The following is a 23,575-nucleotide window of genomic DNA, read 5'->3' as shown; positions in this document are numbered from 1 at the left end:
CCTTAAGAATGGATGTGTTTGATCTTCTTGCAGTCCATGGGACCCTCAAGAGTCTCCTCCAGCACCATAATTCAAAAGCATCAATTCTTCGACGATCAGCCTTCTTTATGGTCCAGCTCTCACTTCAGATCAGAGGTAGCCAACCATATATTTTGGACTACAACTCCCATCAGCCCCAGCCAGCATGGCATACAGTAGAGAATGAAGGGAATTGTAGTTTTTAAAATTAAAAAACACGCCCTGAAAGACTACTCCTGATCTACATTTGTTCCACAATCTCATATAATCTAATACACATTTTGTGCAAACACTCTTATTCCTGTTGCAGATAGGTAGCCGTGTTGGTCTGCCATAGTCAAAACAAAAAAAATTCCTTCCAGTAGCACCTTAAAGACCAACTAAGTTAGTTCTTGGTATGAGCTTTCGTGTGCATGCACACTTCTTCAGATACACTGAAACAGAAGTTTCCAGACCCTTCTATATAGTGAGAAGGTGGGGAGGGGTATTACTCAGAAGGGTGGTGGGAATGGGTGATTGGCGGATAGCTGTGATGAGCCTGTTGACGACTCTTAACGACTGCAATAGGTCTTACAGGAAAAAGCAAGGGGTGAAAAGGTGAAAAATGGCTTTGTCATGTATAATGAGATAAGAATCCAAGGTCTTTGTTCAGACCAGGTTTCTCCATGGTTTTAAGTTTGGTGATAAGTTGCAATTCAGCAGCTTCTCTTTCCAGTCTATTTCTGAAATTCCTTTGTAGTAAAACAGCTACTTTGAGATCTTGTATAGAATGTCCTGGGAGATTGAAGTGTTCTCCTACTGGTTTCTCTGTCTTGTGATTCCTGATGTCCGATTTATGTCCGTTTATTCTTTGGCGTAAGGTCTGGCCTGTTTGTCCAATATAGAGAGCTGAAGGACACTGTTGGCATTTGATGGCATACACAATGTTAGACGATGAGCAATTAAATAGTCCCGAGATGGTATGTGTGATGTTGTTGGGGCCAGTAATGGTGTTGTCCGGGTGTATGTGGCAGCAAAGTTGGCATCTGGGTTTATTGCAGGCTCTGGTGCCAGTGTCCGTGTTAGGTCTGGTTGTAGTATTATTGTGGGTTAGGAGTTGTTTAAGACTGGGTGGCTGTCTGTAGGCAATGAAGGGTCTTCCTCCCAGAGCTTGAGAAAGAGAACTGTCATTGTCCAGGAGAGGTTGTAGATCTCTGATGATGCGTTGTACTGTTTTAACTTGGGAGCTGTATGTGATGACTAGAGGTGTTCTGTTATTTTCTTTTTTGGGTCTGTCTTGCAGCAAGTTCTCTCTGGGTATCAGTCTGGCTCTGTTGATCTGTTGTCTAACTTCATCTGTTGGGTATTTTAGTTCTAAAAAGGTTTGCTGTAGATCTCTTAGGTGAGAGTCTCTGTCTGTAGAATTGGAACAGATGCAGCTGTAACGTAGTGCCTGGCTATATACAATGGACTGTTTGGTATGTTTGGGATGGTAGCTAGAGGCATGTAGATATGTTTGTCGGTCAGTTGGTTTACGGTATAAGGTGGTGTCTATGTGCCCATCCTGTATTTTTATAGTAGTGTCCAAAAAATGTATTTCTTGCATAGATTGATTCATTGTTAGGTTGATTGTGGGGTGAAAATCATTGAATTTCTGGTGGAAGGTGTTCAGGGTCTGTTGACCATGTGTCCAGATGATAAAAATATCGTCAATGTATCGCAGGTACAAGAGTTTAGGTAGGAGTTTAGGAAACGTTCTAAATCTGCCATGAAGATGTTGGCATACTGTGGGGCCATGCGGGTGCCCATTGCTGTGCCGCTGATCTGAAGGAACAGGTCATCACCGAATTTGAAGTTGTTGTGGGTAAGGACAAATTGGCAGAGTTTGGTGGCAAAGTCCGCTGTGGTTTTATCTGAAATGGTGTTCCTTATAGCTTGTAGACCATCGTTGTGTGGGATGTTGGTATACAGAGATTCCACATCCATAGTAGCTAGTATAGTATTGTTGGGAAGATTATTTAAAGATTGTATTTTCCTCAGAAAATCTGTGGTGTCACGTACATAGCTGGGAGCACTGATGGCATATGGTTTCAGAACAGAGTCCATATAACCGGAGACACCCACTGTAATAGTGCCAATACCTGAAATGATGGGGCGTCCTGGATTTCCTGGTCTGTGTATTTTAGGTAGAAGATAGAAAGTTCCTGGTCGAGGTTCTGTTGGTGTGTTAGTGAGGATCTGTTCTTGGATGTGTGGGGGTAGCTCCTTAACAATCTTGTTCAGTTATTTTGTATTCTTGTGTGGGGTCTGAGTCCAATTTTATGTAAAAGGCGGTATTGGAAAGTTGTCTGTGAGCCTCCTGAATGTAGTCAGTTTTGTTCATGATGACGACAGCTCCACCTTTGTCCGCTTCTTTAATTATAATGTCTGGGTTGTTTCTGAGATTATCTATGGCTCTCCTTTCAGCATGGTTTAGATTTTGTTGTAAGCGATGGTGTTTTCTGGTCACATCTGTTTGGATTCTGTGGCGGAAGCAGTCAATGTACAAGTCCAGTGTGGTATTGCATCCATCAGGAGGGGTCCATGTGGAGTCCCTTTTTGTGTAACACTTTTTCGGTGGTAGTTGGTGGTCAGTGTTCTGTTGGGAGGGTGGTTGTTGTTCTCCAGTGGGTTGAGAGGTGTTGTGTTGTGAAGTTGTTGCTTGTTCTGCTTTGTCTTGTTGTTGTGTGTGTTGAAAATACTCCTTCAGGCGTAAACGGCGGAAAAATGCTTCCCAGTCGCCGCAGAACTGGATCATGTGTGGGGATTTGGCAGGGCAGAATGACAGTCCACATGAAAGGACTGATTCCTCAGCTGGGCTGAGTGCTTGCTGTGAGAGATTGACAATATTGTTGATCTTGTTTTGATTTGTAGCCTGTAGGTTGGAAAGGTTAGAGAGTTTCTTGTTTTTCTGTTTTTTCAGTAGCTCCAGTTGAGAGTGGTAAATGTTTTGTTTTTCCTTTTGGAACTCTTGCCAAGTTTGGTGGTTCCTGATAGAGTTGTCCAATACAAGGAGTTCCTCCTTTATTAGCTTCTGTTTAGAGTAGAGAACGCTGATCAGATGTTTGAGCAGCTTCTTAGAGAAAGTGTTGCATAGTTTTCTTGCATATTCAGTGGGATACGTGGATTGTAGAGGGTTCTTAATTCTAAGACCCTTGGGTATAATGTCCAGGTTCTTGCATTTAGTAAGAAAGAAGATATCAGTCTGTACCTGTGCAAGTTTCTTGGTGAGGTTGATGGACTTCCACTCTTATTCCTGTACTTGCTGGATTATAATCAACAAGAATGACTCATCTGCTATTCATGCTAGCAATAGGAAATACATCAGCTTTCTAAATAACAGGTAGGATAACTCTAGTTGCCATGGGCAATGGTAACAGCTGCTCTGAATGAGCTTTGCTGTCTCTTCCCTGTGCCCCCATCCTCTCTATTAAATATAGTTTTATAGATTATTGTATTCGACTATGATCACTTATATAAATGTGTTTTGACAGCCACCTCCTTCTTAAACACAGAGAACCAACATCATATTCTGAGAGCATTTGAAAGGGTTAGGAGGTGCCTCATTCTGTTTGGATTCTTACAAACCAAAATGTATGCCACACTGCGTGAGTGAGATGTTAACAATATCTTCCCCCCCCCCTTATGTTTGTGATAAGGAAGGAAAGTGCCCTGTTTTTTAGCTGAATAAGGCAAGGTTGTTATTAGCATGCTGAAGGTAATCTCAGTACCTCTGGGAGGCCTTAATCAAAGTCTTGTGTCCTGATTGAGATGCAATGTTCAAAAGTGGGGGAACTTATTAACGAAATAAAAATCTAGGAGTGTTTTCCGTGCAAACATTCATCAGCATATCTTATGTAATTACATAACCGATAAATCAACATAGTGTGTAAGTGCTTTAGTCATGGTGTAAATATCTTAATGACTGGAACATCTTTTGCTCATGAATAATGCATATCTGTATGGTTCATTTTTCATACTCATGCTTTTTTACTTGCATATGATAAACTAATCTGTCTCTGTCGGGGGAGATGCACTTGATTATCGTCTTCTGATCTCTCTTTCTCGTATTTAGTTTTGCTTCCTTGACCCGCACTCCACTACTTGACTTCTGCTTTCTCTAATTTGGTGGCAGCGCTTGCTCTCCTGGTCTGCTTGATTTGGGTTCCTGGTGCACCATTATAATAGGACTTATCTGTATACAGTGGTACCTCAGGTTAACTACTTAATTTGTTCCAGAGGTCCGTACTTAACCTGAAACTGTTCTTAACCTGAAGCACCACTTTAGCTAATGGGGCCTCCTGCTGCTGCTGTACCGCCGGAGCATGATTTCTGTTCTCATCCTGAAGCAAAGTTCATAACCTGAGATAATATTTCTGGGTTAGCAGAGTCTGTAACCTGAAGTGTATGTAACCTGAGGTACCACTGTAGTCAGTCCTAACTCAAAGATTGTCTAGGTGTAACAAATGGAGGGAGACCTTCCCGCAGAAGTGGTAACCTTGCTGCGTGGCAGGATATCCATGTTCCTATTTGTTTTCCCATTCCTGCAATTAGGCCTGTACAGAGCTTGTCAGACGCCTGAGGCAAGAACCTTGTTAGAATAAACTCAAACAAAAAAAGCAGCTGGTCCCTGGTGAGGGGCCCCTACCTGCTTAGCTCTCCAAGGCCCAGGACAAGTGCCTCTGCACGGACCTGCCTACAATGAAAACCCAGCAAAATCGCCCAGAGGTCAAAGGCAGGCAGCAACATTTTGGAATACAGGACTTCCAGGATTCAGTTTGCTCCTTCCTTAGTTGAGTGCAGACAGATCGCCGTTTGCTCCCATTCTTTTCTCTCTCCTTGGGTCTTCTAAATATACTTACCTTGTATTGTGCCTTCTTACATTGCTGTTTTTTCCTCGTTGGCTCGCTCTGCCTCTATTCTGCTAGTCCCCAAGCCCCTTTTCCAGCATTTCCCCCTCGGTTTCTCGAGTTATTAAAGATTCCAAGTGTGGCCTCTCACCCTCCTCCTCCCTCCACTTGAAGTCTGAAGACTCGCTTTGTTCGGCTTACTTGCAAGTCTCCTCTGTGCAAACTTGGTGCTAGATTTAGGTTCATGGGTCCAAACAAGGACATGGCATGGGTAGGAATGTCATTTGTTGTTAGTACAGTGGTACCTCGGGTTAAGTACTTAATTCGTTCCGGAGGTCCGTTCTTAACCTGAAACTGTTCTTAACCTGAAGCACCACTTTAGCTGATGGGGCCTCCTGCTGCTGCCGTGCCACTGGAGCACAATTTCTGTTCCCATCCTGAAGCAAATTCTTAACCTGAAGCAATATTTCTGGGTTAGCGGAGTCTGTAACCTGAAGCATATGTAACCTGAAGCGTATGTAACCCAAGGTACCACTGTAATGAAATGAAATAATAATAATAATAAAATAATAATAATAATAATTTATTATTTATACCCCACCCATCTGGCTGAGTTTCCCCAGCCACTCTTGGGGAACACGTTTGGGTAGCACCCATGACTCTCAAAATCAAATTCCAAGCAAAGTTTAGGTCCCAAATAGATGTTACATGAAATATATGGTTACCTTAAATTACAGAACTATGTGATAAAGAGCAGCTGTGGGGAAAGGCAGGCAAGGATAACATGGGGGGGCAGAGATACAGCTGCACACCTGCAGGGACAAATAGCAGCCAGTGGGCACAATTTTGACAGGAAACTGTCTCTGGCTAATTTAAGTAAGCGCTTTAAAGAGGGCGGGAAGTGTAAATAGCATAATATGTAGGGTTCCCTTAAGTTGAATTGTTTGTAACAGCTGCCTATCTAGGGATGCCAGACAGATGGCATTGTGACTGTCAGTTGTGCTAATTCAGCATCCTGCGCTTCTCAGATCCTGTGCAATTCTGTATGCTTATTGCTGCTAGCCCAAACAGCACACCGGGGTGTAACATGATCAGAAGAAGCAGCACAGACCAAAACAGGCGATATGGCACAGATTGTGCTGATTGCTACCTCCTCAGGTTGAATGCTTCAAGACTAATTGCTCAGTAAGACGTAGTGAGACTGGTGTCTGAGTGCAGCATTACACAAGAAGACTGAGACTACTATAAATGCAAACCTCAGTGGAGCAAATATCATTCATGCTTCCCTGCCCTCATTCCTGGTGCTGAAGTCAACATTTTTTAAGACATCAAGTTCCAAACTCAAATTCAGCCTGACACAGAGTACCAAAATATTTTCTTGGGAACTTCTGGTGGGGGGAAACGCACATAAACATTTTGTTTTGGAAACCCCGTTTTGATAAATTGGTTAATCAATAACTTTAAGATGAAAGAAAGATGCCGTCTTAAGGACAACTGTGGCGTTTGCCCTCCCAGGTGTGTGACATCATACTGGGTTCATAAGGAAAGGGTTAACTAATTGTAAAATTACTAACCAATGGGAACCCAAGGGGTGGGGTTAATTGTGTATAAGGTTTAAGCACAGAGGGTTTGGTGGGGAGTGAGGAGTTAGAGTGGTTGAGAAGACAGTCTGGAGTTAGAAGAGACAGAGAGGATAAGTCTGTGGGTTGGGCTAGTCTGAAGTGAGAGAGTGAGAGAATTTGTTAAGAGGAGTCAGTCAAACAGCTGCGATAATCAGTCAGAAGGTATTAGGAAGGTATAGGCTGGTAAAGAAACTAAAGTTAAGAAACTGACAGGAATATTATCTGAGAAACCATAAACTTGTTAATGTTTGTAAAATAAACTTTCTTTTTGGTTCAATTTTAACAACTGTCTGGACTCAGTGTTTTACCTGAGAGTAACAGGTTGGTGGCAGCGGGGGAGGGAGCACAGTGGTGGCACAGGGATCAATAGACCGTTAAACTTCCAAGGACCCTGTGTGATCTCCCACAATAACCTTTGCTTTTTACAGATTCGGTAGCAACAGCTTCTGGGCCGCTGCTTGTCGAAGTGGCCAAAACTGCTGGTTCCGCTCTGGGAGTTGCACTATCTACCTCGATGTGCTGTAGCAAACAAGTGATCATCATAGACAAAATAAAATCTGCAAGTATTGCTGACAGGTGAGTGCTGCAGAAGAGTTCACCATGGTATGTAACCCACCTGGTTTCCATCTGACAATATAATCAAACAGCAGAGTCTAGCACTCTGAGAAACACTTAGGGCGGTTAGAAGTGTCCTGCATAGCTTGTGGATTACAGCAAAAATTATAGGCAAGACAAAGAAACCCAGTAGCTTGGATCCAAAGGTGTCCTGTGTAAACGGAAAGACACTTCTGCATCCAGTTTATGCTCATTTCCTCCTTGCCACTTCTTATGCCATCTTGCCTTTAGGGGCTGGAGTGAGAACGCAGGGGCAGGAACACTTCATTGCATGAGTAGAGTTCTGCTTACATCCCAGGAAGGCCATGTCGGGCCTGGTAGCCTCCAGGAGACACTACAAAAAAAGGAATCATCATCATCATCATCTGGACATTTTGCAATATTTTAAAAATCCACCCGGATGGTGATTTTACCTCTTAAAAAGAGAACATATCCAGGAAAATCCGGATGTATGGCAGCCCTATGTAACTGTCAAATAACTCATTAAATTATGAACTTTTTGGCACTTGTGTAAAGGGGGTAGCCTCCATCAGCTAAGCAGCTCCCACTTATTCTACTGCTTGTTCCAAGTCCTATGAGTGATGACTTGGCTAGCTCCCTGCATTGGTTTTTGGCAGAACATTACAACTATAACCTAATTAATAATGCAATCTAATCTTCCAATCATTTTAAAGATTTGCACTAAAGGTTTGACGAGTCTTTTACAGATAATTTTCTCCATTTTTTTTTAAAAGAAGCTGTTTATCCATTTGAAAAGAAGTGAATTCTTGTATTCCAAGGAATGAGCACAGTGTGCTACATTGAAGTCCTTCATTTTCTTCCACAGATGTGGCGCATTACATGTAGGAGATCATATTCTCTCCATTGATGGCACCAGCATGGAATACTGTACATTGGCAGAAGCGACACAGTTCTTGGCTAATACTTCTGACAATGTCAAGCTAGAGATCCTTCCTCATCATCAGACAAGACTGGCTCTTAAGGGTCCAGAACACGGTAGGAAGACTTGAAGTTCTACATTTAACGCCATCCTTTTCTCCTTGCTTCTTCCTGTGGAAGAACTCTTGAAAGTTGATGTTGCGGAAATTTTAAGTGGGTTTGTTGTTGTTGTTTCTTTGGTCTTCTGCTCTTAAAACCTCAATTTCAAGTGTGCTTTTTAAGTTCTTTAGCCAAATTCTGATCAAGTTTACTCAGAACTACTCTTTGAATTTAATGCTTAAGATAGACTTGGTGAAATCTAAGTCAGATTTATTTGAAATCAAATGCATTTTAAGAGTCAGTTGGGAACCTGCCCTTAACTTCTGTGAGACAAGAGAAAAAAGAACCGTAGCTCAGTGATAAGAACATCTGCCTTCCGTGCGAAAGGGCCTAGGTTTAATCCCTGGTATTTCTAGTTGGGCTGGAAAAGGCTCCCCAACTGAAATGCTTGGCAGCTATCAGATAGTGTGGATAATCCTAGGCCAGATGGACCAAATGGTGACTCAGTATAAGACAGCTTGCTATATTCCTATGCTCCTACAATTCTAAAATCTGTGTGTGTGTGGTTTTTGCTTTACCTTGAACTTCATAGTTGCCTACAAAGAAAAGGGATGCCCTTTGCAACATACAGAACCCATTGTTTACCTTCATCTATAAAAAGAATTGATTAATAAACAGTACAGTCATACCTTGGTTTTCGAACAGCTTAGTTCTCAAACATTTTGGCTCCCAAATGCCGCAAACCTGGAAGTGACTGTTCCAGTTTGCAGGAGCTTCGTTCAGCCAATCAGAAGCCATGCTATGGTTTTTGAACGTTTCGGAAGTCGAATGGACTTCTGGAACGGATTCCATTTGACTTCCAAGGTATGACTATATTCTGAGTGCAGAATGCCGCCTGTTTTTTAAATTCAGCATCATGCTTTAAGAAGTCTTATTTTCATACGATATACACCTATTCAGGATTGGATTATTATGCCCTTGGTTTACTGGAAGAGGCCAGAATTAAATTTGCTCAAGGAAAATTATATATTTTTCTAAATCAGTAGCAGACAGAGTGATGGGTTATCCATGCTGGACTATTAAGAATTAATGGCATATTTTATTGCCAAGGGCAGTGATAATGTATGTGTTAATACCTTAATAAAGAGAGAGCTTGAGGGCAGAGCATAATACGGCTAACTAACCACTCTCAATAGGCACAGGCGTGCTCCACAAAGAGATAGTTCAATGGGAGAGAAAAAAATGTTACATGTGATGGCATTTTTGGTTCACATATCTTAATACTCCATTAAGGCTGCAGGCCAAGGCAGCCATGCTTTCATTGCACAGGGCTAAAGCATGCCTCACCCCATTTGGAATGTTTGGCTGCCCCAGCACTTCAACAGTGTCATGTTGCACTGCAAGATATATAAGGGCTCCCTTGCCATTCATTATATGTGTGCTCTGTAGAAACATCATGTTTCCTCCACGCCCCTGTTGCAGAATTGCCAGTGCAACTTCTCAGCTTGAAAGTTTTAAAGTCTAATGCAGTGTTTCCCAACCTTTGGTCTCCAGCTGTTTTTGGACTACAACTCCCATCATCCCTAGCTAGCAAGACCAGTGGTCAGGCATGATGGGAATTGTAGTCTGAAACAGCTGGAGACCAAAGGTTGGGAAACACTGGTCTAATACATCTCCAGGAAGGTTTGCTGAGCCTCTATATCAGGAATTGGGGGAACTGGCTCTTCAGATGTTGTCAGATTCAACTCCCTTCAGCTCCAGCCAGTGTTGGGAGTTGTAGTCTGATAGCATCCAGGGGACCATAAAGTTCTCCACCCCTTCTATGTGCTAAGAGCATGGACCAAAACGGCACAATCCACACCAAGAAGAAGGTATGAGCAGATGTGGGGGGAACCCCAAGATTTACAAAGCTGCAAAAAAATATTGAGCAAGAAATCCCCAAAACAGGATATTAAGGGCTGATTGTGCATAGTGAGCACAGAATGCTGATTGACTTTTTGGGATGTGTGCACCAGCAGGCAAAAATAGAAGCAGTGGTGGAAATGTAATAGCATCCTGAAACAGAGCATGTAGATTCTGAACTGGAGCACTCCATTCTTTAACCTTGTATGGCAAACCCCACGTGTACTTCGAATAATGTGAATCTCCTTAGTAAAAGCCCTCTGTATAAAATAGCAGGAAGAATTAAGCAGGTGGATCCCTGCTTTTAAAATCACTGAAGGGAAGGGAACCTTTAGCTCTAACATAACATTTCATGTTTGCGGCAGAAGACATTTTAATTGCCGGTATTTGACTAATTTTTAGTTTATAACTCTAGATTTTCCTCATTTTTATCCCTTTTCTTACCCATTTCTTTTCATAATAGAATTCTCTTTAGCTTTATATAGGGTTTTATGTATTATATATTTTTTGTTACTGCCCAAATATTAAAGCTTTATCTCAAGTGCAGTACCCCAAGAATGAAATTTGCAAAACAAAAGGTCTGAAAAGATTATTCCCTTAACCCTCTGTCATAAATTCACTGATGAAGTTTTTTATTTTGCTTAGAGTTGAATATGCTATGCTGCAAGTTTCAGTTGATATAGTTTGAAATGTTATAAGAAAACCAGTTATCATTTTCTGACTATAGTAAATTGACAGATTCTCTCCCTCCCCCCCTTTAATATTTGTTTAAGGTGTAGCTGACACAAAACTAACTAGGATCAGGAATCATGCGCCTTTATTGCAGTGGGCAAAAACTGTCTGAAAACCACGCATCAGAACAATAAATGATGACTTTAGATTTCTGCTTTGTTTTTATTAAATAAGGTCCCCTAAATGGAATTTTTGTGCTGATGCTTAGGAGTTTGTTGTCCAGGATAATATAGTGCCACTGATGAATGCCGGTAAAATTAAAATGTCAAAGCAGTAAATTGAAATGACTGACATGTGAAACACTCTGAATTATAGTGCATGGTCTCTTGATAGATGGTCCCTTGTTTTATTTTTAATTTTTATATATATACAAGTTCTTTTAAATGGGTGGATATTTTCAGAACTTAATTACTAATTGTAGACCATGCATCCTGGTAATGTTGACTCAAATGGGTTCTCTTAAGTGTTTAATCATATCAGCTAAGGGCAGAGGCAGATTAAAAACTGATTGAATACTGATCACTTAAAAAAAAAGAGGCACGAAACCCATTAGTTCTGAGTCTATGAGTGGTCACCATCCCTGAGATAAATTCTAGCGTTATCTCACTACCGGGTTGGGGGGGGGGGGAGGCAACAGTGTTATTTTTCTTTTCAGGTTGCTTTTATTTCTATTCCTTTTTAAATTTATGTAATTCAGTTACCTTTCCCTCTTCTCTGGTCCTTTTCGTTTGTTTGTTTTTTATTTCTTCTCATCCCTTCATGGTGGGCAGCGAAGGTTCAAAGGAGCAACAGGCAACTCACATGGAATCCCCATGCCAACAGCCACAGCAGTACTCTCACCTATCACCATTATAATACCTACCACCCTGACCATTGCAGGATGCCAGCTTTGAAATGCCAGAAAACATCACCTCCAAAAAGCCTTCGTAATGTTCCATGCTTTTTTTCCTCCTGACATTATTATTATTATTATTATTATTATTATTATTATTATTATTATTATTATTGTCGTCACCATCATTTACTCTACCTCACCCTCTTCCTCTCATACTCCCCACCCCCATTTTCATTCTTTGAAATCTTTCGCTAATTTGCAACATCTCATGATTTCTCACAATCATGTGAGGTTATTTCTGACATCATTTTTTCCCTCCCCTTCCTTAAACTTAACCGGTCTTTAGAAAGAAGGGGGAAATACGTGAATAACCCAAAAGGTTTACAAAACTCAGTTCGGTACCTTATAAGAGAATGCAACCTTTTCCAATTCAAAGCCAATGTCAGAAATCACCTTTTCCAAAGAATGCATTGCTAGACTCACCGCGTTAAATGTGCGTTAATTCACATAGCTGTGTCTGTAACCCTGTTGTGGTGCTTTTATCTAAGCATTTGATCAACTTACAATGAATTTGACTGACTTTGAACTACAAAATGGTTGACGTTAGTGGCATTCATTAAGAGCTGCTTGTATACTTGGATGGAAGTATCATAATAGGACTGCACATGGTGTGCTTGTTATAACAAACAGGTGTTTTGTATGGTTCACCTGACCCTGAATGTGCTACACAGCCTCTTTTTTTTTAATATAGTTTGTGATTTTGTTATTGTATGCACACAAACCGTTCTCGTGAGCCATACCAGGGTCTAGATTTCTAACAGCCAATAGCGGGCATGCAATTCCCCAGCTCCCTATTGCAGAGCACCTGGTGCCAAGTGATTCCCTCTCTTTCAACAGCACTCGTATCTTCGTCCTTCTCTCCGGCCTCCATGAGCGCATACAGTCTGAGTTCCCTGAACATGGGGACTTTACCTCGCAGTCTCTACTCTACCAGTCCACGTGGCACCATGATGAGAAGAAGGATGAAAAAGAAGGACTTCAAAAGCTCATGTAGGTGACCATAAAGGGTTTTTTTAATGTATAATGAAGCCAGGGCTGTTAAATGCATCTGACAAATGACATGAAAGCACATTGAAATTCAGAATTGTTAGGAGCCGCCGTGAGAGGGGATGCTTTACAGCAGGACAAGAGTTAGTGTTTGACCACATGCTGTACTTCCATCGCCATACTCCAAATCAAAGAGGTTTGGTTTCTTCTGCCCTCTATGATCTAATTGTTTGTTCTGCATCTACAAGTCATAATCTGGGTATCGCTTTAGTGTGGCAACAGGTTTAAAACCCAGTGTTTACCAGAATGCAAAATCTAGGATTTAAAAATGAAGTCATATCACACAGTATTCTTCAAAGTAGACCAACTTTTAATGAAATGAATTTCCTTCTTCTTGAGCTATAAGTTATGGCAGGTGACTGTCAGAACTATAGATAGAATGATCTCTGTTGTGTTGGTTGTAAAGGCCCCCTGATGTCTGAGCACAGTGTCAGCATAATGTTTTCACTTGCTGTAGGTGGTAGGATGTTCCACTGAATTTTGCCCTTAACTGAATTACTGACCCAACTTAATTTGTAAGATATTCATATTATTTTTCAAGCTATGGTCCAAGGTAACTGACAATGCCTAGTTATTTTGTTAGTGCCTTGATCTTTTGTTTCTGTTAGGGTCAACAGGCTACAATTAATATTTTCTGAAACTCCTTGATTCAAATCCATGTTGTGAAGGGGTTACTTTGCTCAAATTAGCAATAACAGCCCTTTTCACATATTTCTTATGCACATTAATGCACCAGTCATTGCAAAACACTTTTTTTTGTATTATTGCTAATATTAAATAGGCATAGTTAGAAATTGTTTGCCTCCTTTCACGGAAAACTGATGTGTCACACAGGAATTAATTGTGTCTGTTGTAAAAATGAGCAGTTGATTAAAACATAGAAAACAAGTTGTCCCTAAAAGCCTTCTCCAGTTCTCTTATTTGTTTATTTGTTGGTGGAAGGAAGCAATAAATGCTTGAGAAAACACTTAGGGCCCTTCCAGATGTCCTTTTTATTGAGCATTCATCATGATTTGTGCTCATGATGTTATCGGGGTGGTTATACATGATCACACTTTTGGGACCATTTGTGCTACCAGGGTTCTGGGGCAGTCGTATTGCTTTGTTTGCAATAGGTGCACACTCTGTAGTTCCTTGCTAAAAATCCCGTAACGTTTGCTACCACAAATATTCTGGGATTTCTTTTCCTCTCACTTTTTTGTGCATTAGCACAAGAATGCTCCTCTAAACGACAAAGGTTTGTGACTAACATGGGAGAAGCATTGCAGAACACTAATAAAGCAGAAGGATGTGTAGATGCTCTGATATAAATCCGCCACTAATGTACCATTATTGTATCAATTCCATGTTGGGGGGTGAGGAGGGGGCATAGCTGTCAAGTGTCCCTTATTTGAAGGGACAGTCCCTTATTCCAACGCCATGTCCCGCTGCTGTCCCTTATTGATGGATGTCCCTTAAATGATATCCCTTAAATTTCAAAGGAAGCAGCTCCTCTCCCTCCCTCCCTGCCGGCCAGGGAGGAGGGAGGCTCCAACTGTGTTGCTTGGCTGGGGGGGTGGAGCTTGCATGCCTTGTGTGTGGCTAGTTAGTGCAAGCTGAGGGAGTTTTTGAATGCTGGACGCCATTTTGTTGTACGTGCTGCTGCAAACTTTGCAGTGCAAAGCCAGGCCGGGGAGCCATCTTGAGGCTGCATAGGCCTTGTGGTGCATGTGATTCAGATTCTATTCAGTTGAACCTCTGGTTACAAAATTGGTTGGACAGTGTTCTCAAAGCTACCCAGCATGAGTTTGACCAGACTGCAGGAGGACAGGAAGGCTGGAGTGCCTGGAACAGGTGAGGCTGCAGGTCCCTTACTTTGGCTGCTGGTCCCTTATTTTCAAATCTGTAAGTTGACAGCTATGGGAGGGGGTGGCCACCAATTAGCAGAGTCCCGAAAATAAGATTTTCCATACTTAAAAATCCACATATAAGAAGAGTTGTTTTCTGCTTACATTTAACTGGCCATCTCCTTCAACCTATGGCAACAAGTTTGGCTTGTCTACGAGCTCCTCTTCTTAACTGGAAATATCATAACAAATAGCCAGCCGTTTTCATCATCTAGCAGAAGTGTGGAAGCCTGGTAGTGCTTGTTATAGAACCTAATGTATTATTTGGCAAATAGTTATTTATACACAAACACACAGTATCTGTTGCACATACCCTCTTTCTTTCTATAGCACTTTCAAGGTTTGATGTACTAACTAGTTACTAACAAGACATTTTAAAATGCAAGTTTTAATGAATGTATCTGCCTTGGAAGAGTCTAGAATATGTATGACTGAAGGATGCTATAAAGTTTTCATTGCCCTTTGTGTAGAAAAGTCTGCATAGCTAATGTGATCTTCCCAAATGCCTGGCAATAAACTCTGGTGGTGTAGGGAACCATAAACATTTTATTAACAGAAGTTTGCAGTGGCTGCATTACTTATGCAGCTTTTTTCAAACATACAGCCATAAAACTTAAAGATACCCCATACTGTCATTCTGTTTATTACACTTGTTTTGGCTTGTTTGTTTTCCCTTATTATTATTTTTAAAACTCTTAGTTTTTAATGTTTAAAGTATGTTCTTCATACTTTGTGTATTGGGCAAACATTAGTGTCTATCTATTAAGGGGAATGTAAGTTGTGTGGTTAATGTGCATAACAACCAGCCACTGTGCACATTCACCAGGTCTCATGGAGAATGTGCACATAATCCTCATGGGAATTGTACACAAGCCAGAAGCAGCCCAGGGTGGTGGGTGTGTTCGTGCACACTTTTGTAAAGGAAATAGAAAAACAGTGCTTCTTGAGGACTGTGCATACTGACTACAGAATGTGCATATTGTCCAGAGAATGTACGAAATGCAGTCAAGATCCCCCCAGGTCTGTTGGGGATTATGCATAATGACTGGAGAATGTTCAAAATTCAGTTGATATATGCTCATTTCCCAAGGTCTGTTGCGGACTACCTTCCTTCTTACTCCACTGATAGACGCCCCAGCTAGATCAAAGTGCCTTCTGCCCTGCTCTTTGTGCCTGTGTATGAAGTAAAACGGTTTTTAAATAAACCATATCATCATTTGGCAACAATGACGATTGTTCCAGATGGTCCAATACATAGCAGTTATTTCTTTGATTACAGAAGAAATGTATCGTTCAGTGAATAACTAGATTAAACTTTGATTGTCACCAATATCAGTTAAGCAGTATGGAAAAAATATATTTAAATATTGCTCACTGTGTTGATCCTAATAAATAGTTTTTGAGATAGAAATAATTTATAGATTGTTATTATGATGATGATAATTTTTATTTATACCCCGCCCTCCCCAGCCAAGGCCGGGCTCAGGGCGGCTAACAAGCAATAATAAAAACAAGTTGAATTAATACAACTTAAAAACAAGATTAAAATACAACATTAAAATATTGAAACATTAAAATATTACAACGTAGCCTCATTGCAGGAGGAGAAAGGAAAAGAAAAAAAGAGGGGGAGGGAATCAAATTGGCTCCAAGCCAAAGGCCTGGCGGAACAACTCTGTCTTACAGGCCCTGCGGAAAGAAATCAGATCCTGCAGGGCCCTGGTCTCATGAGGCAGAGCGTTCCACCAGGCCGGAGCCAGTGTTGAGAAGGCCCTGGCTCTGGTTCAGGCTAATCTAACTTCCTTAGGGCCCAGGACCACTAGGGTGTTGCTATTTATGGACCTTGAGGCTCTCCGTGGGGCATACCGGGAGAGGCGGTCTCGTAGGTACGAGGGTCCTAGGCCGTGAAGGGCTTTAAAGGTCAAAACCAGCACCTTAAATCTGACCCTGTACTCCACCGGGAGCCAGTGCAATTGGCTCTTTGATGTACCATATTTTTCGCTCTATAAGACGCACCAGACCACAAGACGCACCTAGTTTTTGGAGGAGGAAAACAAGAAAAAAAATATTCTGAATCTCAGAAGCCAGAACAGCAAGAGGGATGGCTGCGCAGTGAAAGCAGCGATCCCTCTTGCTGTTCTGGCTTCCGGGGTAGCTGCGCAGCCTGCATTCGCTCCATAAGACGCACACACATTTCCCCTTACTTTTTAGGAGGGAAAAAGTGAGTCTTATAGAGCAAAAAATACGGTACTTTGATGCACTTTGATGTACTTGATCTATTGATGGATTTTGTGTCAGAAATTGTTTTAATTTGTGTTGCGTCTTTCTAAATGCCACTGATGTGTTTTACAGTGTCACTAGCTTCTAGCACTGTTGGCCTGGCTGGGCAGGTTGTCCACACAGAAACTACAGAAGTAGTGCTGACAGCTGACCCCATTGTCGGATTTGGAATACAGCTCCAGGGCAGTGTGTTTGCTACTGAGACCTTGTCATCTCCACCTCTGATCTCCTATATTGAGGCTGACAGTCCAGCAGAAAGGTGAGCTGCTTTGAAATGACTGCTCCTAACTTTTATTGCTGAGAACTTATCTCTGGATGCTTTGGCCTAGTTTTTTTCAGGTTTTAGGCAAGTTATAGAAAAATGGTTGTACCTAGTGAATTTCCTGTCCTGACAATAAGGGGGACGCAGGTGGCGCTGTGGGTAAAACCTCAGTGCCTAGGACTTGCTGATCGAATGGTCGGCGGTTCGAATCCTCGCGGCGGGGTGAGCTCCCGTCGTTCGGTCCCAGCTCCCGCCCACCTAGCAGTTCGAAAGCACCCCTAAGTGCAAGTAGATAAATAGGTACCGCTTTATAGCGGGAAGGTAAACGGTGTTTCTGTGTACTGCGCTGGTGCTGGCTCGCCAGCTGCAGCTTCATCACGCTGGCCATGTGACCCGGAAGTGTCTTCGGACGGCGCCGGCTCCCGGCCTATAGAGCGAGATGAGCACGCAACCCTAGAGTCGGACACGACTGGCCCCTACGGGCAGGGGTACCTTTACCTTTAACTTTTACTGCTGAGAACTTATCTCTGGATGCTTTGGCCTAGTTATTTTCAGGTTTCAGACAAATTATAGAAAATTGGTGGTACCTAGTGAATTTCCTGTCCTGAGAATAAGGGATTAAAAAAAAAAATCTTGATAAGGTATGAGAAGAACAAAAAGCAATGGTGCCTTTATCTAGACGATTACTTCCGACAGGCAACTGGGAGCTATGTTAATTAGAGATTTTTTTCCTAATGGAATTCTAAATCTTAGTTCAAAGACCTTGATATTTTTGATTCTAAATTGGCAGAAAGTACATCTATCTCTGCTTAGTTTTAGCTGAGATCAAATCTTTAAAACACCAGAGTTTTGGATTATTAATTTCTTAACTGGTACATTTCAAATGTGCTCATAATAAAATCATGAGAATAAATTTAGACGTACAATATTGAGAAAGTTGGGTTTGTTCTATTAGCCTTCTATGGAAAAGTGCATTTATTTTGGCTTTGATCTCCCCTGTGTCTGAATGCTCATTTGTTCTCTTTTGTGTCAAGGTGTGGCACCCTACAAATAGGAGACAGAGTACTAGCTATAAATGGGATCCCGACAGAAGACAGCACATTTGATGAAGCTAATCAGCTTCTTAGAGACTCATCTATCACCAGCAAGGTCACTTTGGAAATAGAATTTGATGTTGCAGGTACGAATAATCAAGTATTTTCTCTTACTTGAATGCAAGCTCAACCCTTCACTTTTGAATCTGAAGCTGCTATCACACATGCATATACAACCTCCATCTCTTTCTGCAATCTTTAATTCATACTGAATATTTCAAAACTCAGGCAGAAATGACAAGCATTCTATTATTTAAGTTGTGAAATCAATCTTCTCTTTCTCACATATTTTTGTATATGCCAGTTTTTTTCCTACTGATTGCTCAAAGACAGGATGCACCAGACTTTGGGGAAATGGTTACCTGCCGGTTGTGCAAAACAGAAGCGCTAGGGACACAGTATGTTGCTGAAAATTTGGACATAATGTGTAATTTGGAAAGAAAGATACAAATTTTGTACCCTGACGCGATTAAACTAAGGTGTGCATTTCAAAGCTCGGGGCCTGCTCTTAATCCCCATATGACACCTGCTCTCATGAGGAAACTCCCACTGACTGAAAAGAGACTTGGAATTCTTAGGTACAATCCCTCCCAGAGTTACACATGTGAGTGTGGAGGGATTGTCATAGGACTAATTGAATTATTCTTCCCTCCCTCCTTCCTCTTTGTACTTGCACACCACAGTGCAGCCTCTAGTTCAGTGGTTCTCAACCTGTGGGTCCCCAGATGTCGTGGGACTACAACTCCCATCATCCCTGAGCTCTGGCCTTGCTAGCTAGGAGTGATGGGAGTTGTAGTTCAACAACATCTGGGGACCCACAGGTTGAGAAAGGCTGCTCTAGTTGCTGAAACAGGAAGCTGGTACACTTCCTGTTTCCCCATTAAGCTCTGAGTCCTCAACCTGGGGCCTGGCCCAGAATTTACTTTGAAGGGCTGGGTTGGAAAATTGATGGAGAGGCAGGAAGTAGCCTCCAGTTCTAGATCACAGGAAATGCTCTGAGATGAATGTACAGTGGAAAGTGGAAGGGAGGAGGGCTCCATTGACCCTATGGGGATCTGTGCATGGTCAAATGTGCTTTCGCTGGGAGGAATTCTGTCTCTATTTATTGGTAGATGTCTACAAGACATCCTTAAGTCATTGCTACAGTTTTATAATTGATTTCTCTCTCTCACTCACTCTCACTCTCACTCTCACTCTCACTCTCTCACACACACACATATTTGTGATACCGGCTTTATTGTATGTTCAGGATCCTGTTTCTGCTTTTAGGTCCTTCACTTTAAGAAGGGGCAGTATGCAGCATACACAGCGAAATTTTAAATTGTGAACGTTAAAATGAGCCACAATTACTTTGCTTCCTCGACTCAATATTATCTATTATTTTTAATTAATGGTTAATGTGTGAATGATGAAAATGCAATGAATGTGAGTCAGCCCAGCATATGGTATAAATAAAAAAACCACTTTTAATTACAGAATCTGTTATACCAAGTAGTGGCACTTTTCATGTAAAACTACCAAAGAAGCATAACGTAGAGCTTGGCATCACCATAAGCTGTAAGTAAAAGTAGACTTTTGTCATGTTTTTTAAATATATGATCCTGATAATATATAATGTTTGCTAACAAAATTATTGCAGATGTATTTTGTACTTCATTTTGCTCTTTCAGAGCTTTTGACCACCCAGCAAATTAAAATTAGCCAAAAGTTCAAGCTAAGACCCCATAACTAAATCACTTATTTAGTATAAATTAGATTCTCTGAAGCTTCAGTGATAATTATAGCTGAAAGAGGTTTTTAGATAGGAATGAAATTTGAAGGAAATTACAGGCTTATGACTGTCAGGAGAAAGAGTTGTAGACACAGGATATTAATATAGATAAAAATACAGAACAATGGGAGAAAGAACAAGAAGATTCTTCTATTTGACTGCTATATACTTTTTTTTAAAAAAAATGCTCATCTGTATGTTGTGGTTCCTGGAAAAAAAAATCTTTATCTGAATTTTTACTCATTTTGCCCAGCTGAGATGAGATTAGCTTGGCAAATAAAGGTTTCTATTTTAAATTCGCTATCTGTATTACTTCTGAGTCTTTATATCCCCCCTTAAAATTCAGTATTAAATTAATTTCTTGCTTTCTGTTAAACTTTGAGAAGATTGGAAGATTGTTATTCCATCCTTACTTTGCTTTATTCTAGAATTTTTCTTGTTAAAAGTTTTAAAATCATACTGCTGAAATGTACTCGGTATGGGTTCTAGAGATCCTGAAATTATTCATTTGACACTTACTTTGTGAGCCTATGCGGTTTAGAGTAGGGTAGTTGTTAACTTACCCAATTCAGGTGGATAAGATGGGATGACTGATCCTCTTCAGAATTTGCAGTCTGACAGATTCCATCATTATGGTTTGAGGGTTTCATAACACAGATAAGTACCAATTATGAGGTGGTCTGAGGGTTGCCCCAGATACATGAGGAGAGTAGCATGTTTTTTCTTGTGCAATTGCTCCTGGGCTCAATGGAGTACCATTATACTCCATTGTGTGGGAAGGAGTCCTTTTTGGAGGAGGTTGAAGTTTGAGCCATAGATCTACTACTCAGTGCTTTTTCTAGAAAAATAGGTACCAGTATTCACCACAAAGTTGTTACAGTAAGTATAATTTGTTTTAACAAAAAAAGAAGAGGTGTCATACTGCGTACGCTTGAGTGCCCCCTGAAAAAAAGCACTGTATACACTGAAATTAAAAACAATGTTACCATTTATAATTTCAGCAGAGTACGGAATAGTAATCTGTTTTGGATGCAGGTTTTCATTAAACAATAAACAAAAAAAAAGCAACCCTGAAGTTATTTGTACCCAATATAATACAGAATATGCTATACATACCACCATTATATTTAAAACTGAGTTGCTGTTTTTTAACAAAGAATACTTAGGGAAACATCCTTTAAAAGGTATAAGGAATTCCAGTTAAGTTTAATTTGTTTGCCATCTCAATTGATTTTTAAACTGAGAAATGCAGTATAGATTTTTATGAGATCAATTTTTATAACGCGAACTACTTTATCATCGCAAATACTTTGAAAAAAAGGGCATTGAAAAATGTCCAGAAAGATATATGAGCTGATGAAATATCAAAATAATAGTTTCCTACAAGTAGACATATACTGCACTCTATATCTCATGGGAAAGGTAGCTTCTGTTCTTCATATCAGCCATGAGGATGGACTCAAATGGGTCTTTGCAAGGATTTAACATTTCTCATATCTGTATTTGCAAGATCATATTCATTACATGTAGGTTGATGTAGCTTAAGAGCCAGTGTGGCGTAGTGGTTAAGAGCGATAGACTCGTAATCTGGGGAACCGGGTTCGCTTCCCCGCTCCTCCACATGCAGCTGCTGGGTGACCTTGGGCCAGTCACACTTCTCTGAAGTCTCTCAGCCCCACTTACCTCACAGAGTGTTTGTTGTGGGGGAGGAAGGGAAAGGAGAATGTTAGCTGCTTTGAGACTCCTTAAAGGGAGTGAAAGACGGGATATCAAATCCAAACTCTTCTTCTTCTTAAGATTCTGTTTAAAAGGGCATGATACTTTTATCACATCACAAGTATAAAGCCATCTTTCTGACAGTATTAGGAAAGAAGTAAGAGTCTTTTAAAGTTCAGGTTCAGCCATGTTTACTCAGAAATAAGTTCCACTACATTTAGGCAACATTTGCACCATACATTTAAAACACTATTACACCACTTTAAGTAGTTGCACCTTGCCCTCTGGGAGCTGTTTGTTAAAGATGCTGAGAGTTCCAAGAAGACCCCATTCCCCTCAGAGTGTTACAATTTCCGGAGTTCCCAATGAAGAGAGATGGATTGTTAAACCACACTTGTCATTGCAACTCTAAGAGGGGAATATGGATCTCCAAAAGCTCTCAGCACCCTTAACAAACTACAGCTCTGAATTTTTCTATTGGGGGGGAGGGGGGGGAGAAAGCCATGACTGTTTCAAGGGGTATCTTAGTGCTTGAGGTATATGGTGTGAATGTGGCCAAAATGAACTTTACTCCCAGGTAAATGCGGCTGTAGCACTGCAGCTCTAGATCGCTGAGCTATTTTTGTCAAACATTGAAACCCTATGTGCTCTTACCAGATTCCATTGACGCAGTAAGACTTAACTTCTGAGTAAACCATTGGGATATTGATCTATCCTGCATGCAAGAATGGGATAGAACAGGAAATGTTTTAAAATAGCAAGCTGGGTGTATGTTCTTTCAATAGGAGGAATGGGGCAGCAAGAATGTGAGGGATACCATTTCAAAGTCAACCCTTTTGCAGTATGAATTGTAGCGTAATTGCAGCATAGGTCTATTTCAATGTGGGCACAGAGTACATCATTTGCATGCCCTCCCTCCTGTGCTGTTGGCACAGCATGATGCCTGAAAAAATAATTTTATTTTATTGGTTTATTTAAAATACTTTAGGCCATGTTTTAGGGCAAAAGCCCTCTCAAGGTGGCTTATGCATAATATATGATGCAGCAAAGCATATTTAATAAATCAAACCAGTACTAAACAATACGAGAGCAATCAGCCCAAATATGTTAAAACCCCAAAACAAGATGAAACCAGCAATATAACAAGCATCCTTCAAGGGAAGAGCAAGGAAAACAGATGCATCTTCAGAGCTTTCTGAAAAACCTATAATTACATGGCCTGATGAACCCCAAGTGGCAAGGAGACCCCAGAAATGTGGGTCTGTTGCAATATTCTCTTCTCTCTCCCATTAATATAATAAAATTAAATTCCAAGGTTCATCTGAATTATGAAGCTTTTATGGTAACCTCTGATGTGATCAGTGAAGCAAATTGTATACATGTTTAAGAAATTGAGGGGTCTGAGTTCATAAAGATTGCTCAATATTCTGTTTTGAATGAAACTTTGTTTCTATGAGAGCTGTGCCACACCAATATTTAAAAGGCACACCAGTTATATTTTAGGACGAAAGGCTTAACATATAACTGCACCCCACAAATGTGCATTACTAGGAGTATTTGCTAGCATGGAAACACCCATGTATAATAAATATTGTACATAAAAGCATTAACATTAATTAGCATATGCTACATGTAGTTTTGAGAATTATTTTAAATTTAAATGCATATATGTGTGTGTGTTACATATTTCAGCTCCATCTAGTCGAAAACCAGGGGACCCTCTTGTTATTTCAGATATTAAGAAGGGAAGTGTTGCACACAGGTGAGTGCTTTCAAGTCAGCAAAAAAAAGTTATGTTGGTTACTCTCACACTCCCTAAGTTTTTAAATGATCCATATTTCTAAATTAAGCAAATCCTTCCACTGGAGTAATGTTGTTTTTTAATCTCC

General features: G+C 40.8%; 1 protein-coding gene across 21 annotated transcripts in view; it reads left to right on the top strand.

The window, feature by feature from the left end:
* GRIP1 (glutamate receptor interacting protein 1) overlaps window positions 1-23,575 on the top strand; it is a 328,693-nt gene that overhangs the window by 283,055 nt on the left and 22,063 nt on the right. For 13 of the 21 annotated variants that reach the window (XM_081927999.1, XM_081927983.1, XM_081927994.1 and 10 more), the window contains 8 exons: window positions 6,937-7,084; window positions 7,950-8,119; window positions 11,506-11,661; window positions 12,468-12,620; window positions 16,916-17,102; window positions 18,140-18,285; window positions 19,676-19,756; window positions 23,379-23,448. In XM_081927999.1, coding sequence (XP_081784125.1) covers window positions 6,937-7,084; window positions 7,950-8,119; window positions 11,506-11,661; window positions 12,468-12,620; window positions 16,916-17,102; window positions 18,140-18,285; window positions 19,676-19,756; window positions 23,379-23,448 — 1,111 coding nt within the window. The remainder of the gene's footprint in view (window positions 1-6,936; window positions 7,085-7,949; window positions 8,120-11,505; window positions 11,662-12,467; window positions 12,621-16,915; window positions 17,103-18,139; window positions 18,286-19,675; window positions 19,757-23,378; window positions 23,449-23,575) is intronic. The other 8 variants (XM_081928002.1, XM_081927985.1, XM_081927996.1 and 5 more) reach the window with 1 other exon arrangement.

The sequence above is a fragment of the Podarcis melisellensis genome (genome assembly GCF_964234715.1).
Source record: "Podarcis melisellensis genome assembly, chromosome: 10".
In the NCBI taxonomy this organism is placed as follows: domain Eukaryota; kingdom Metazoa; phylum Chordata; class Lepidosauria; order Squamata; family Lacertidae; genus Podarcis; species Podarcis melisellensis.
Note: the sequence above shows the minus strand (reverse complement) of the source record. Positions and strands in the feature narration are given on the sequence as shown.